At 36.8% G+C, this 15,775-nt stretch overlaps 2 protein-coding genes across 2 annotated transcripts; one reads left to right on the forward strand and one right to left on the reverse strand.

Annotated features, from left to right (window-relative positions):
* The first annotated feature begins 229 nt into the window (after positions 1 to 229).
* Positions 230 to 7,520, forward strand: zrsr2 (zinc finger (CCCH type), RNA-binding motif and serine/arginine rich 2). The gene is made up of 11 exons (XM_079596781.1): positions 230 to 470; positions 580 to 659; positions 907 to 985; positions 1,067 to 1,175; positions 1,313 to 1,399; positions 1,881 to 1,919; positions 2,012 to 2,127; positions 2,229 to 2,442; positions 6,087 to 6,142; positions 6,232 to 6,341; positions 6,436 to 7,520. Exons 1-11 carry the CDS (start codon positions 370 to 372, stop codon positions 7,305 to 7,307), a joined length of 1,863 nt encoding a protein of 620 aa, XP_079452907.1. The 5' UTR covers positions 230 to 369; the 3' UTR covers positions 7,308 to 7,520.
* A 209-nt stretch (positions 7,521 to 7,729) lies between these two features.
* ap1s2 (adaptor related protein complex 1 subunit sigma 2) lies at positions 7,730 to 11,478 on the reverse strand. The gene is made up of 5 exons (XM_079596782.1): positions 11,265 to 11,478; positions 10,720 to 10,898; positions 9,539 to 9,647; positions 8,748 to 8,885; positions 7,730 to 8,647 (listed from the first exon to the last, which is right to left on the reverse strand). The coding sequence occupies exons 2-5, from the start codon at positions 10,896 to 10,898 to the stop codon at positions 8,600 to 8,602; spliced, it is 474 nt and encodes a 157-aa protein (XP_079452908.1). The 5' UTR covers positions 11,265 to 11,478; the 3' UTR covers positions 7,730 to 8,599.
* Between the last annotated feature and the right edge of the window lie 4,297 nt (positions 11,479 to 15,775).

Consider the following 15,775-nt stretch of genomic DNA (forward strand, 5'->3'; position numbering starts at 1 on the left):
GCTCATTACTAAATTTTTAAAATTATTCATAGGAAGTATTATTATTATTAATAATACTTGTCTGGGAACAATCCTGGAGACAATGATGGAACCAAAAAACAGAATTCATTTCAGTTCATTCAATAGATTCAAAATTCAATCGAATAGGTTGAAACGAGCTATTCATATGAACCGATTCGCTGAAATGAATTGACCGCCCAATGCTAATTTGAGCATGCGCGATTTACACGCGTTTAGAGTACGACAGACAGTAAATGTGATGTCATCTTTGCGCGCGCGTCCTATGATCGGTGTGAAATGTGTTGCCTACATAGAGAGCCTTTGCTGCTGTTGTTGTCTAGCTACGTAATGTGTAAATAGTGGTTTAAAATGACGGATAATGATAGTTGCTCGTTGCAGACAGACCCGTCAGAGACGCAGGACTTGGAGAGTCGCTTAGATGAGTGTGAAACTGCTGCTCTTGTGCTCAGGTGTTGTATGGGCTTTGTATTCTGTTGCTATGTTTAAATTATTATCAGAAGGTTTTTTTAAATAATTGTTTTGCTATTTATTTATAACCATTTATAAACTAATTTTCAGTCAAAAACAACGACGAGCTGCTCTTAAACGAGAGAGAAGGAAAAGGAAACGTCAAGCTCTTGCTAAAATAAGAGAAGAAGGTAATTTATATTTCAATGTATGTTTGTGTGTGTGTGTATATATATATATATATATATATATATATATATATATATATATATATATATATATATATATATATATATTAGCAGCACATCATTTATTCATTTCTCACACTTCTAAAGTTAATCTTAGTTCTAGGTAACACCTGCCTATGCAAACATAATCCTGACTTACTCCTTAGTAGCATTTGTTGTCAGCTGTCAGTAACAAACGCATCTTTTTCAGCTGTAGTTCATTCACAAAATAAAGAGAACCAAGAGTACAAGTCTGAAGATGAGGAAGAACAGAAGGCTGATGTGCAGAGGTTTGTCATCTTAAGTACAGTATGATAAGCTAATATTAATTGGACAAAATCCAAAATATGTCACACTGTTTTACAAACCAGTGAGCGATTACACCAGGATTGGATGGAGAGAGAAAAGATTGCACAAGAAGAATTTAGGCTGAGGAGGGAGAAAGAAGAGGCAGTGCAAAAGAGAAAGGAGGAAGAAGAGGTGAGCCATTTCTGGACCACACCTATATATATAATTGCAAGAAAAGTCCAATTGTAATTGACATTCTGCAATGGCCTGGATAAATCTCAACTAAAATACATATAATGCTCCAATATCTTGTTTTTCTGTAACCAAAGCGGAAAATAAGAGAAGAATGGGAGGAGGAGCAAAAGAAAGAGAAAGAGAAGCGGGACAAGAAGGAACAGGAGAAGAAACAGAGAGAGGTGATCCCTTCACTGGGAGGATAAAGAGGCTGATGTCTACATATATCCTCTGTCAGATATCAAAACATTTCATGCTACCTGCAACAAATCAGCCTTTAAAGTTTCACCCAATCATGGTTTTACATACACACCACATTCCAAAAGTATGTTTCATGTGTACATTTTGTTTGTTTAGCAAAATATTGTCTTCATTTCCTTAACTAAGATACACAAAATCGATTTAAAATGCAGCAAGTGTCCACATCCAATGAAGAACATGTATCTTTTCGTGTCAGCTGGGTGTATAGTGATAATGTTGCTTACTTATGCCACAATAAAAAACATGTGTTGTGAACAGTCGAATTTAGTTACAAAATACTGATAATATCAGTCCATAATGTACAAATGATCTGCTAAATTGTCTTAACCAATTCTAACAGACATGTGCTTGCACACCACACAATTTCACCCGCCATACTGTGTATGTTTGCACCATTTATAGGAAGCGGTACAGAAAATGCTGGATGAAGCAGAGAGTCAGGTAACATCTTGCTTTCCATGTCACATGCATGTTGGAAAATGCAGTTCTGTTTGCAATAATCATGAAAAGTCTCCTTATTTTGTTGCATTTAGCTGGAAAATGGTGTTCCTTGGAAAAACCCTGATGCCCCAAAGGATTATGGGACTGAAAAGGACAGGGCAAACTGCCCCTTCTTCCTTAAAACGGGTGCTTGTAGGTTTGGAGACCGGTAAGTGTTTGCAAGGTTTTGACTGACAGTCAAAGTGCAATTTCTGATCAGGTTCTACCCAGATGATGATTTTTTTTTTTTTTACTGTGCGTGATGAACAGGTGCTCCCGAAAACACGAACACCCAACATCCAGCACCACTCTGATGGTGAGGGCGATGTTTGTGACGTTCGGGATGGAGCAGAGCAGACGTGATGACTACGACACTGATGCCAGTCTTGAGTACTGCGAGGAGGAAACGCAACAGCAGTTTCTGGATTTCTTTGAAGACGCTCTGCCAGAGTTCAAGAACGCAGGGAAGGTGTTGCAGTTCAAGGTAACTAAAATAATCAACATAAATAAAAATAATTATTGAAATGTATCAGTCTGGTTTGGTGCTTCTGTGTCATGGAGAACAATTGAGGAATCGATTGTTTAATCCGTATGAATGGAAGCATCTTGCTTTTTCAGGGGTCGCTGCTTTTGGCAGTGTAAATTACAATTTGGTCCTATTGTAACTCTTTTCCTCTCCACATGGAGGATAGTCGAAAGGCGATCGCAACAAGTTACAATCAGTCATTGGCGTATTTTTCAAAATAATAATTTTTTGTTAGGCAATGTTCCCTTTCAGTGGCCACAATGGGTGCACAACAAAGGAAATACTTGATATTGGAAATACATGATAGTGGTCTGAAATCCTTTCAGAACATTAAAGCCCAATATTATTTACCAGGTACCTATTTTTTATGTTTTTGCATATCAGATCGGCCCTTCGGACATTTGGGGTGCCTTGGGATTCCCAATTACCTATTCACCTTTTGCGCAAAATAATTCTTCTTTCTGAGAAATATCCCTCTTCTGTTTCAGTTATTTATATTTATTCCTAAAGGGGTGGTTGATTAGGATTTCACTTTTCTAACTTTAGTTAGTGTGTAATAATGTTGCTGTTTGACCATAAACTACATCTGCAAAGTTCAAAGCAAAGGGAGATATTTCCTTTTAAAGAAATTGCTTTTTAAGGACTACAACAAATGGCTGGTAATGGACTACACGACATTCCTCCTTGGTTAGTGATATCACCAACCCTATAATTTACATAAACCCCACACCCTGAACAGGATTTATAGATTATCAGAACAGAATATGCTAATCAATGACTAGAAGATAACTACACATAAGCTACATAAATTTATCAACTGACCATTCAGAAATGTCCTGTTGCATTCTACATGTTGTCACTTCTTGAGTCTCTCCATCATTGATGTCATTGACTCCGTTGACATCATCTGACTCCGGTTTGAACATAAAAGGCTAAAAGTTTTTGAAATTTTCAGTGCAGTGTGTGTGAGGTAAAATTACATAAGCTGTTGAAGCTCCGCCCTCTGTGCCTCGAGCAGCAGCTCATTTGCATTTAAAGGGACAGACACAAAACGGTGTGTTTTTGCTCACCCTCAAAAAGTGACAACTTTAACATGCTATATAAAAATATCTGTGGGGTATTTTGAGCTAAAACTTCACATACAAACTCTGGGGACATCAAATACATATTTTAGATCTTATGAAAAGGGCATTATACCACCCCTTTAAACATTCCATAATAAACCATTATCTTTTACAACTGTTTGGGCCTAGGATCTTAATGAGGATGTGCATGATTCTGATCAGGTATAGGGTATGTTTAAGCGGTCTTCAAAGAATGCTAACCATCAAATCTATACAACATAGCGTTAACATAATTTCTCTGAAGCGATACTATGTGAATATGTCCTCCTCTCCTAAGGCCCTGTTTACACCTGGTATTAAAGGATTAGTTCACTTTAAAAAAAAAATTGCTGATAGTTTACTCACCCCGATGTCATCCAAGATATCCATGTCTTTCTTTCTTCAGTCGAAAAGAAATTAAGGTTTTTGAGGAAAACATTCCAGGATTTTTGAGACAGAATGGACTTCAATGACAACCATCTATCCCAATGTTCAAAGAAGGTTCAAATGTCCGTCTCAATGCAGCTTCAAAGTCTCTACACGATCCCAGTCGAGAAATAAGGGACTTATCCAGCGAAACCACCTGTCATTTTCTAAAATAAAATAAAAATATATATACTTTTTCACCACAAATGCCCGCCTTGTACATATCAGAAATGCGCCACGTATCGCATCACGTTGGAAAGATCACGCTCTTTTTTATATATATATATATATATAATAAATTAAAACAAAGATGTCGGACGATTTTGAAGTTGGAGGAGAAAATTAGATTTTCGTGCTTCCCTACCTTTTTGAACCGGAGTACACTGACAAATAACTTAGATAAATGATGTAATACGTGGCTCAGTGGTTCATGTAGGTTATCTACAAACCAGAAGGTTGGTGGTTCAATCCCTGGTTCCACCTGACCAAGTGTCGAGGTGTCCATGAGCAAGACACCTTATAAATGCAGTCCATATTTACCATTGGTGGTTAAAAAGTGTGTATATATATATATATATATATTTATTTTTTTTAAATGACCGATCGTTTCGCAGGATAAGACCCTTATTTCTCGACTGGGATCGTGTAGAGACTTTGAAGCTGCATTGAGACGGACATTTGAACCTTTTTTGAACATTGGGATAGATGGTTGTCATTGAAGTCCATTCTGTGTTGAAAAATCCTGGAATGTTTTCCTCAAAAACCTTCATTTCTTTTCGACTGAAGAAAGAAAGACATGGATATCTTGGATGACATTGGGGTGAGTAAAGTATCACCAAAAATTTTTTGAAAGTGAACTAATCCTTTAAGATGCGTTTTGGACAATAGGATTATAATTAGACGAGGGAGACACATTCCTGTTTACACCTGATGTTTTAATCCACTTCTGTCCTGATTTCTTCAAGGGGAAGGTCTATGGGCAGGTAAATGTATGGGCTGTATCAGATTTTTCAATCTAATGGACAAAATAAACTTGTGCAATTTCCATATAATGCGCCTGGAGACAACTGAAAAAACATACGTAGAGCATCAGCTTTTGTTTCTGCTCTGTTAGCGGCAAGACCACCCCGAACAACTGTGAGTGCATTAGAAATTAGGGATGGTAAGAGAACATTGTGCTTTTTCGTCTTCAAATCAAACTTGGGTCTTCAGCCGACAGTTTAAATCCCGTCTGACTAGCGCGCTTCCCATCGTTTTTACGCATTAAGTAGGCGGAGAGTACACATTCGACCACATGTGCGTCTACACTACAAAATCTATCCGGTCAAATACGTTTTTGACAACCTCTGGAAGTGGTCGAAAGTGGACAATCTTAATACTAGGTGTAAACAGGGCCTAAGTGTAATCTATGTTCTCAAAGATCTCAGGGAACGTACTTGTGCTTCTGAGAGTGTCCCTCACTCTCACCTCACTCATATCTGTTAGGCACTGACTCCATGTCATTTCTTTTTGAATGATTTTGGGGATCTTACCTTATCCGTTCAACAAAGATGTTTACTGTTAGCTGCTCTCACAGCGGCAAAAAAAAAAAAAAGATAGTTAACCACTGGAATCCTCCTCACACAATGGACAGACGAATGTGGACTGTGTCTTTGTTGGACATTGTCAATGGAACTCTCAACCTTTCGTATACGTGGATCCCACATCAAGACTGTGAATATATTGCATGCTGCTTTTGATATTTCCAACTTTTTTCATCTTCTTTGTTGACCTGTATTTTCTTTTTTTAGATTTTGTGTCTAGATTCTGTGTTTTGTATTCTATTTACTATATTATTAAAGTCTTCCAGGGGTGGGTTCTAGGTTTGTATAGTTACTTTTTGCTTTCTATTCTTGTTTTTCTCAATACAACGGTTGTTTAAAAAAAAAAAAAAAAAAATGTATTGTTTAAATGTAATTTTATAATTTTAATAATAATTGTAAAAGAATTTAATGTGAATGTTATTTATATTAAATTAATCAAAAATTCAGATTTTTGTCAAATTAACCAGATTATTTACCCATTTTTTAATAGGTGAGCTGCAACTTTGAACCTCACTTGAGAGGAAACGTTTACGTTCAGTATGACACGTAAGTCCCGTATTATTAGTCATTGCTGTAGAAGAAGTGTATTAAATATTATTTTATTTTTTATATCTCTGTTATATATATACCTGCAGAGAGGAGCAATGTAAAGAAGCTTTCATGATGTTTAATGGCCGCTGGTATGCTGGAAAACAACTGCAATGTGAATTCTCCCCAGTAACTAGATGGAAAACAGCCATATGTGGTAAGAAAATGAGAAGTTTCTTTGTAATTACTTTAAGTCTTTCTTTAGTTATCATTTAAAACATGCCTATATTCTTTTTCTTACATGTTCTCAGGACTTTTCGACAGACGGAAATGTCCGAAAGGGAAAAACTGCAACTTTCTTCATGTCTTCAGAAACCCAGGCAATGAGTTCTGGGAGGCAGACCGTGATCTTCATATGTCCCCTGACCGCGGTGGAGGCTTTTCTAGTCGGCATTCGGGCAGCAGGGATGGAATGTGGTCCCAGCGTGGAAATAGCCCTGAGCGATCCCAGCGCAGGTGGACGGATCGAACGAGTCACAGCCGTGAGGGGTACAGTTACAGGGGAAGGCGGAGCCGTAGCAGAGAGAGGCACAGTCGAAACAGGGAAAGGTGGAGTCGTAGCAGAAGCAGAGAGAGAAGGAAGCCAGAGCAATCAATAACAAGGAGGTCTCAGAGAGAGCAATCCAGGAGGAGCAGGAGTCGATCCCACAGCAGAGACCGGTTAAAGCAAAGCGAATATTCATCAGCAGACTCGAGAAGAAAGAGGTCAAAATCAAACAGTCCGGACCACGTGTCCAAAAACGGGTCTGTGAAACGGAGGGGTCACAGGAAGGAAAGCCAAAGCCCAGAGAACTCTGACCGAATGGATACACATCAGCACAAGCACTCTAAAAAGAGCAAGAAGAAGAAAAAGGGTAAAAAGAAACACAAAAGAAAGAAGAGTAAATCACGCAGCTTGAGCTCGTCTGCTGGATCTGGTGAAGATTCCCACAACGAGGCGGGTAGCAAGACGCCGTCTAAATCAGAAGCTCCCGCTGAAGAATGTACAGCTGCGGCATCCAGCGCAGGTTCGCCAGAAGATAAAGTAGAGACCGCAACTTTGGGGGTTTGTCATCCAGATGAGGAGATCCAGTGCGCGCTTACAGACTCTACCAAACCCGATAGCATCACACAGTCTCGATAGATTACATAAAAATACATAAACTGTTTGTGTTGTCTTAAAGCAGCTGTTGTTATTTTAGTTTGCATAACAAAATGCCTAGTTTTTACGAGTTTTGCTGATGAATACATTGCCTGTACATTTGTAATTAAATCTAGCATTTTCTGAAATCTTGTTGAAAGTGTGGTACTTTTTTATTTTTTTTATTCATTTTCAGTTGGGGTGCTCAAGCATTACATGGGTAAGCAGTTCTTAGGAATTATTAGACATTTTGCGATGTAACAGAAGTAGCGACAGATCATTTCTTCCATCGGATGTACATCCGAATGAAACACATTAAGTGTTGGGTGGGAAATTGGGTGAGGGGGCCTGAAGTCAAGAAGGATGAGGCCGCTGGAATTTAGATACATTTTGTTGCCAACTACAAGAAAAAATGACAATACATATCAAATTATGTTCTTTATTAGTAAGAGATCGTCAAAGATTTGGACAACACGCTGCAATATCTGACTTTATTCATCATTTGTTTGTTTTTTATGCTTCAAAAGACATTTTTAAGTCCAATACAATAGCATACAAAGATGATTTTATGGGAAAAAAAGGCATGATGGTGGAAAAAATTCTTTGGCATTAGAAATTAAACAACTAATGAACGGCAAATGCCTGATATGCCTGAACCAATTAAATGTTCACAGAAACCAATCGTTACAGTGTTTTTGGTCAGGAATTCACTAATACTGGTGTTTACTTGTGCCTTAGTTAATACAATCATTGAATTTATGCCAAAAAATTCTGAATGTCTAGTTTACATTATCTCTGTTCCTCCGTCTGAATGAGAATGTTTGGTCCGTAACACTTCAGCAAGTCTTGGTCTTGAACCTCTGACTTCTACTGGATCTACTGAGAGTTGCAAAACAATACTAACAAACTGTGTGTGAGCTGGAAAAGAGTGTTTTAAGGCAGCTGAAGGTAAGAGGTAATGTTTTAATACAGAGAAGACGTCATGGGAAAAATGGGGACACTGACGCTAATCTTTGCTACACATGTACTGATCCAAACCTGAATTCAAAGTCAAACACTGGGAAATTTGCATAACTGCTAAGATAGTGGCACAGATTAACTTTTTGATGAGCTCGATTCCCTCAGATGTTTGGCAGTAGAAATGCAGGCATCAATACCTTACCAGGAAGTGCTGATTATTTTAAACACTATTTTGCATGTTAACCTAAAATACAGATATAGAGAAAATGCCCACAGAAAAAAAAAGAAAAGAATATGTGTGTTAGTGTTTTGGTAGGTTTGTTAGTCCTCAACATTTATGTCAGTCCAATCTCCTCCAGAACGCTACGTGGCGTCTCGGCTTCCTGTTAGAGGGAAAAATCAAAGAAAATCCATTCTTATACTAAAAAACTGCCAGTATTTTTCCCAAGCATGTTTAGAATGAGAAGTTTGTGCATTCCTCACCTCCTGCAACATGTCAGCCTGCTCTATGGCCTTCAGAACATTCTTCTTCGATGTCTCCTGGGCTTCACCACCCAGGATAAACTCATCCAGTATGTAATAGGCTTTCTCAAAGTTGAAGATAATGTCCAGTTCACACACCTGGTTTTCAAACACACAGCGATTTAACAATGAGTGGTTACGAGAGTTTTATCCGAAACTGTTAAAATATAGCAACAGATCTGGTCATTGGTTTAAAGGAATAGTTAGATGAAAATTCTGACATTATTTAATCAAAACCTTTCAAAACCTCACTTTCTTTTATTTTGCTAAGCTGCTCTTTTCAATACAATGAAAGTGAAAGTTGAATGGTCAAATGTCATTATTTTCCTCACACAATGCTATCATTAGGCTTCAGAAATTTTGAAATCAAGCAATATGGACTTGTTTATTATGTTTTAATGGAATATGTTGTACTTTTTGGAGTCATTTAGTCATACAGCTTTGAAAAAACATGTTGTCAACAAAGCAAGTTGTCATTCTTTTGGGTAAATTATTACTAAAGTAAGCATGAAACGGAAGGTCCGATAGTCTTTTCTTCCCTATTGTGACGTATTGTATATTCGACTGAAGAGACATACGTCATGAAGATTTTGATTAAAAGATTACAAGGGCATATGTATTTTATAATAAGCACTTCAACATTATGTAAAAAAAAAAAGAAACAAGAATTGCCCATTTTGATTTCATGGTGACTTTAACAAGCCAAAAACCTTTAGGCCGAAAAGCAAAAGCTGACATAAATCTTAACTCACACTGCCAAAATATTTGTCCAGCAGTTCCACGTATCTGTGGATGATCTCCAGGGTTATCAACTCGTTTTCTTGGTCTTCCACAGCACAGCAAAAGTACAGGCTGGCATATCTGAAATGCAAAATAAGCTCACCTCATAAATAGGCTACTAAAAGTACAAAGAAAGTGGACCGCTTTCCTCAGTTCCTCTTTCTGTTGGGACACAGTACACAGTTACAGTGTTACAAAATATCAAAAACAGGATCTTTTTGTTCTAAGCAGTCCTTCTTACTTACCTTGTTGACAATATCAAAGATATATGACTGTTACTCTCCTATATACTATAGTTAAAGTAGCACTAGGCAATAAAATACACAGAAAGTTGAGATTTGACTGCAACAACTTACATTTGTGTTAAATGTAAATTTAAAAAATAAACTCAACCACAGGAAATTGCACTTTCCACAAATAAAGAACCAAGTAATATTATGTCCTTATTACTGTAATAAGGACAACTGTCTGTGCCTGTAAATACAATCAAATTATATAATATACAATCATAATACTTTAATTCACAATGCTTTATGGGATAATAGTTTTTCCCAATTATTAAAGCTTTTAAGACACAGTCTTGTACCTTTTTCTTTTCCCCCAATTTTCAAATATTTATTTGCTTCAAATCCAAGTTTGTAATGGCAAGATTAAACTTGTAGCTGGTTGGTTTGGTTGGCTTAACTCTTTAACAATAACTTTTTAAAAATCCCTATGAAATATAAGTAGAAATATTTCCAACAGCTGAAAAAAAAGTGGACTCTAATGAAATAAATGTAATAAAGAAATGCTTTTTTACTACAATGGACTGAACACTGAACATTCTTGTTGTTTTAATAGCTGAATACAGTTGAGAAGGTCAGGATCTCTAAGATGGGACGGACCATGTTTACCATTTTAAGGGGGATATACAGACATTTGAAGTGTTTAAAACTAGCTAATTTTCTTGCTAGGTTGATTTATGTCAGATAATAGTTTATCAAATATGCCTTACAAAACAAAATACATGGGAGTTGCGCCTTTAATATTTATAAAAAATAAAATAAAAAAGTCAGGGAACACCCAAGTCTACCATTTCATGGAAAGTGCCAAATACAATGGATCTCTGCAGTTCCGTCCATGCAGTCCTTATCATTCAGTGTCGTTTTCTAACCTTTTATAGACTATTTTCAGATCCCTCCATTCCAGGAAACTGCACATTTTGGGTTTGCGTGCCAGCACCATCTGAATAACCTCACGGGAGATCTTTTTCTTCTGTACGTCAGACAGCGGCACGTACCATTTCTGAAGACGTAGCTTCCCCTGCCTGCTAAAGAGCAGCATAAACTGCATCTGAAAAGAAAGAGAAACAAAAAAAGAGTCTCAAACCTAGACATCGTGTTTGTGCATCACCATTATATGTGCTAGTCAAGCCAAGCCAAAATAGTATCCAGTAATTCCAGCTCTTCCGCATGGAAACGTTCGTCATGTCGCTTATTTCAAGTCAGTATATTAAATAACCAAACCGAAGTCGTGTTTCGTGAATTACTTCTGTTTGTTGCAACAAAAGAGGAAGGATCGCGTTAGCAAGAAAGGCTACGGCCGTGTAAATGATACATTTATAAACTATCCACACTATTCAACCATAAGTATTTGCACCAGCAAGTCCAAATAACCCGATACTATCCATCAATGCAAGAGATAAAATTGAGCTTTTACCTTAAAGTTTATATTACACTCGATTCCGCGAGCATGGGCTTTGTGGCTGATGGCAGTAAACGCAGATGTGAGGAGTCCCGTTACATGGACGGACGCATCTCTCTTTCGCTAGATCACTGGAATCGTGTCCTCTCATTGGCTCCGAGACTCAGCGATGACACTCTGTATTGGTCCAGACTCGAGCAGGATGGGTGAATTAGCTCTGCCTGAGACCGAGGTTTTTGTTATGCAGTGAAATTTATCATGAAAATCGTGACTCTGTCATAGAAAAAAAATAGATACATTATAAGATCCTATCTGAGATTCATCGACCTGGTGATTGTTTAAAAAAATATATAATTTAAAGGTTAGAAAGGTTTAAAATAGTTCCCTGTGACTTTTTAGAGACTTTTTTGCGTCAAATTACCTGCCAGTAAAAGTGATAATATTCTTTTTTTTCCTCTCTTTTTTTAAACAGGTTATCCTTTTTTGCAGTGTTTCAGACTAAAAGTATAAAGTACCCTAAATATAATTTGTTTTCTGAATGAAAATAAAATTTTAGATGCTATGATATGTCGCACTGGACATAGATCTATAGCATATAAAATTGATATTGAGTAGGCCTATTGATATTGACATTAAAGTGTATGTGTTTTTTGTTGTTGTTTTTTTTTGGTTTTTTGTCCAAATTGACATTCACACAGAACACGTGTTTACATTCAACTGGGATTCTTTTCCATTATTTTTCAATGTAAACACGCGCTAGACAGACGTATTTAACTGTTGTGCTCATGCCCCTTATATACTGTCTATGCTCATGCCTCGCATCCTTGCATAGGGGGCATCCTTGCAGTGTCTCGCACATGATACTGGGTTCTAAAAACATGGCGCACAAATTAAAAATGCGGCGAAATGCGGATGGTGTACCTCAAATTTTTATGAGTTTACTTTTTCTGTCTGTTTATCTTTATATTATTAACTATAACCCTTATTCCTCTACACACCTGAGCTCATGTTTTGTTGTTCTTCAATAAAAAAAAACAATTAACAGATTTTACCAGGGTTTCTTTGTCATCAAAAATTCTAGTAAAATCGAATGTTATACAGTTTAAAAGTGAATATAAAGGGCATTGCTATAGCCTCTGAAGATTTTAATTAGCTTTTTGGAAAAGAGTACATGATAAATGGGGAAATGATTGGTGATTTATTTTTATGTAATCTAAGGGCCGCCCGATCGGTCCAACGACAGTTTCCGATAACAAGCGGGTGAAGGTTCACTGCGTGTTACTGTCTTCAGCGTGGCAAAGTAATTTAATTCCAACTAAACTTTTATCTGACGCCATTTTATCACAACCTCGAGTTTAGGTTGGAATACCAATTGGTTATTGGTCACATTTGATTATTTTATTTAACTCCTATCATACATCCGGCGCAAGTTTTTTTTTTCTAGTTTCAGCCCGACGCAGTTATCATTTTCACGTCCTGTAAAGTCAAGTCACCTTCATTTATATAGCGCTTTTAACAATATAGATTGTTTCAAAGCAGCTTTACTGTGATAATAGGAAATTAAAGTAACAGAGATTGTTTTGGCTTTACAGCAGCTCTAGAACAAAGTTATTGTTCAGCTAAAGTTAGTTTTGATTGATTCACTTCCATCGCAACAATCATTAGGTATTAACTTAGCTAACTTTTGCAAACACGACACCATTCTAAGAGAAAACCCTTAATGCGATCTGGCCGCTCATCCACACAAAACAGTGACTGGCGGCTCGAGAACGCAAACCATGAAATAGGTTTAAAGGTACAAGCCTTGAAAAATGTATAATACAGAATTTTTTTATTGCTTCCGCGTAGCCACGTGAACCAGAATTATCCCGACAGCGTTTTATCTGTAAAGAGAAGGGAAGGAGGCCTTCACAGGGGATAGACTAGTTGACACTTCAGGACTGCGTTGTCGTCGTGTCCAGGCGCAGGTCCTTCATCAGATCCGGATACGGCCTGGATCCAGCGGACTGCTGTAAACCTCGGGTTAAACAGAGAGACTAATATTGGCGTAGACGCCATTCTTCTTATGATGTAACAAGTACATCAGGATTAATGTGAAGTGTTCCCGGTTCCGACTGACTTAATCTATGCAGCCTACCATTGAATTATAGAAGTCTGTTATTTTTATGCTAGGTCAAAGAGATGTGTTTCTAGTCTAGATTTGAACTGACAGAGTGTGTCTGCTTTCCGGACAATGTTAGGAAGACTGTTACAAAGTTTTGGTGCTAAATAGGAAAAGGATCTACCGCCAGCAGTCGATTTTGATATTCTATGTATTATCAACTGCCCGTAATTTTGACGCTAACCCATTTAGTACTTTGTAAGTAATCAGCAATATTTTACAATGTATACAATGTTTAATAGGGAGCCAATGCAGTGTTGACAGAACTGGGCTAATATGGTCATACTTCCTGGTTCTAGTAAGAACTCGAGCTGCTGCGTTTTGAACTAGCTGTAGTTTGTTTATTAAGCGTGCAGGGCAACCACCCATAGCATTACAACAATCTAGCCTTGATGTCATGAACGCATGAACTAACTGTTCCGCATTTGTCATTGAGAGCATATTATGTAATTTAGATATATTTTGTACACTTGCGCCTTGCGCTTAGTTTAGACCATGCGCTTAGATCGTTAAAATAGGGCTCTAAGTACACTTGAACTAGTGCAAAATGTTAGCTCTAAAATCGGATTTTAGTCCGTTTAACCTGACGCAGCTTAGTCCGTTACCTGCGGTAACAATGGATACACGTAATCTACTAGAATCAATAATTTCAGAGTAAGTCAGAATAAAATTAAATGTAACAATTTATTATTAGTCAGGTAAGTGTGTCATGCCAATTACAGAATCAATTCAAAGATAATCAATACAAAACATCAAATGCTCTGAAGTAAAAGGGTAAAAGATGCATACATGACTCAGGTAAATAGTATACATATAGATGGACTTAATTCACTCCAGAGCTTAGGACCTCTAAAATAAATATTAAATTGATGTCTTGCAGTTTGTGTGTATGGTAAGAGTAAAGTATTATTGCTATGTCTAGTTTGATATGAATGTACATGTGAAATAGGGATAAACAAACTCTGAAAAGTGTCTGGTAGATCTTGTTTCCTATATATAAACTTATGCATAAGTAGACATGTTTGATAAATATTTACCTTATCAATAGGGAGAACTTTGAATTTATTATAAAGGGGTGCCGAGGGTGCATATCTATTAGAATGATAGATAAATCTAAGATATTTCTTCTGTATGACTGTTAATTTCTTCAGATAGGTAGGATAGCTGCCCAAACAATATTGCAATAATTAATTAATGGAAACAAAAAGCTATAATATAAGGTTAAAAACGCTGAGGAATATATATTTTTTTCATACTGTATCACAAATGTAATTTAGATGTCAATATTTGACGGATAGCCTAATACATGTTTAATGATCAAACAGCTGAAAATCTATATACAGCAAATGATTAATTGGTTAAACTAGATAATTTTATTTAAAAAAAAAGAAAGAAAAAAAAGTTAACCTGATGTATTAAAATGAGCTATAAAAGATTAAAGGGCACCTATTATGGAATTTTGAAATTTACCTTTCATGTAGTGTGTAACATAGATCTAAGTGAACAAAAACATCCTGCAAAGTTTGAAATATGAAAGTGCACCATATATAAAGTTATTGTCTTTCAAAAGTAAGAGTTGACTCGGAGTCATTTTTATGAATCGTTAGAAGACCGAAGCTTTTTCTCTGACTAGATGACGTCAACTTGTCAAGTTATTTGAATACGATACGCCCACTTATTGCGCTCCAAGGCCAGCAGGAAAAATATCATGGCGACGAGACGCTGTGTTCTGAAGTGCGACTCAAAAGCCAACTTTTTTCATCTGCCAAAGGAGGAGCATTTGAAGACTAAGTGGCTACAATTCATATATACAACTATACCACAGAAGTATAGTCCGAGCCTTGTGCTTTGTTCGCGCCATTTTGAAGACGATTGCTTTTTAAATGCAATCAAACTTGGATTCGCGAGCCAGCTGATATTGAAGGAAGGTTCATTTCTAAGTGTATTTGCATCAGCTTCCTCCTCCGTATCACAACCTGTAAGTGTTATTAATAATTGTTGCTTTTATGTTTTATGTAGCATGCTTAATTATTATTTTGTTTGTTGTGTAAGCACCGTTTAGCTTCTAGGTCTTCAATGACAGTATTGAGATATGTGAAGTGTTTGTCGTTGTTTTCGGAGTTGTCTTAAAGAATAGAATAATACCTCGTAGTAAAGTAACTGCATTTTTCTTTTTTTTGTAAAAAACGTTATGTTTATGCATCGGGCTAATGCAAACAAAGACTGATTGTGCTTTTACAATATGAACTCTGGGCTATGCTCGCTAACATAACATTAAATTCTTTATCTTATTTTTAGTTTTTTACTACAAACTACAAAGCAGTGGACTATAATCATTATTATAACACAATTTAATTGATAAAAG

The sequence above is a fragment of the Phoxinus phoxinus genome (genome assembly GCF_949152265.1).
Source record: "Phoxinus phoxinus genome assembly, chromosome: 22".
In the NCBI taxonomy this organism is placed as follows: Eukaryota; Metazoa; Chordata; class Actinopteri; order Cypriniformes; family Leuciscidae; genus Phoxinus; species Phoxinus phoxinus.

What these genes read in the sequence shown, in the direction of transcription:
- zrsr2 (XM_079596781.1), top strand. Translation starts at nt 370, where the DNA reads ATGACGGATAATGATAGTTGCTCGTTGCAGACAGACCCGTCAGAGACG. An exon ending in AGGAGAAGAAACAGAGAGAG is followed by an intron (nt 1,400 to 1,880) that starts GTGATCCCTTCA and finishes CACCATTTATAG; the next exon opens with GAAGCGGTACAGAAAATGCT. An exon ending in GTTTACGTTCAGTATGACAC is followed by an intron (nt 6,143 to 6,231) that starts GTAAGTCCCGTA and finishes ATATACCTGCAG; the next exon opens with AGAGGAGCAATGTAAAGAAG.
- ap1s2 (XM_079596782.1), bottom strand. Translation starts at nt 10,898, where the DNA reads ATGCAGTTTATGCTGCTCTTTAGCAGGCAGGGGAAGCTACGTCTTCAG. An exon ending in CTGAAAATAGTCTATAAAAG is followed by an intron (nt 9,648 to 10,719) that starts GTTAGAAAACGA and finishes TTTGCATTTCAG; the next exon opens with ATATGCCAGCCTGTACTTTT. An exon ending in TGGACAAATATTTTGGCAGT is followed by an intron (nt 8,886 to 9,538) that starts GTGAGTTAAGAT and finishes TTTGAAAACCAG; the next exon opens with GTGTGTGAACTGGACATTAT.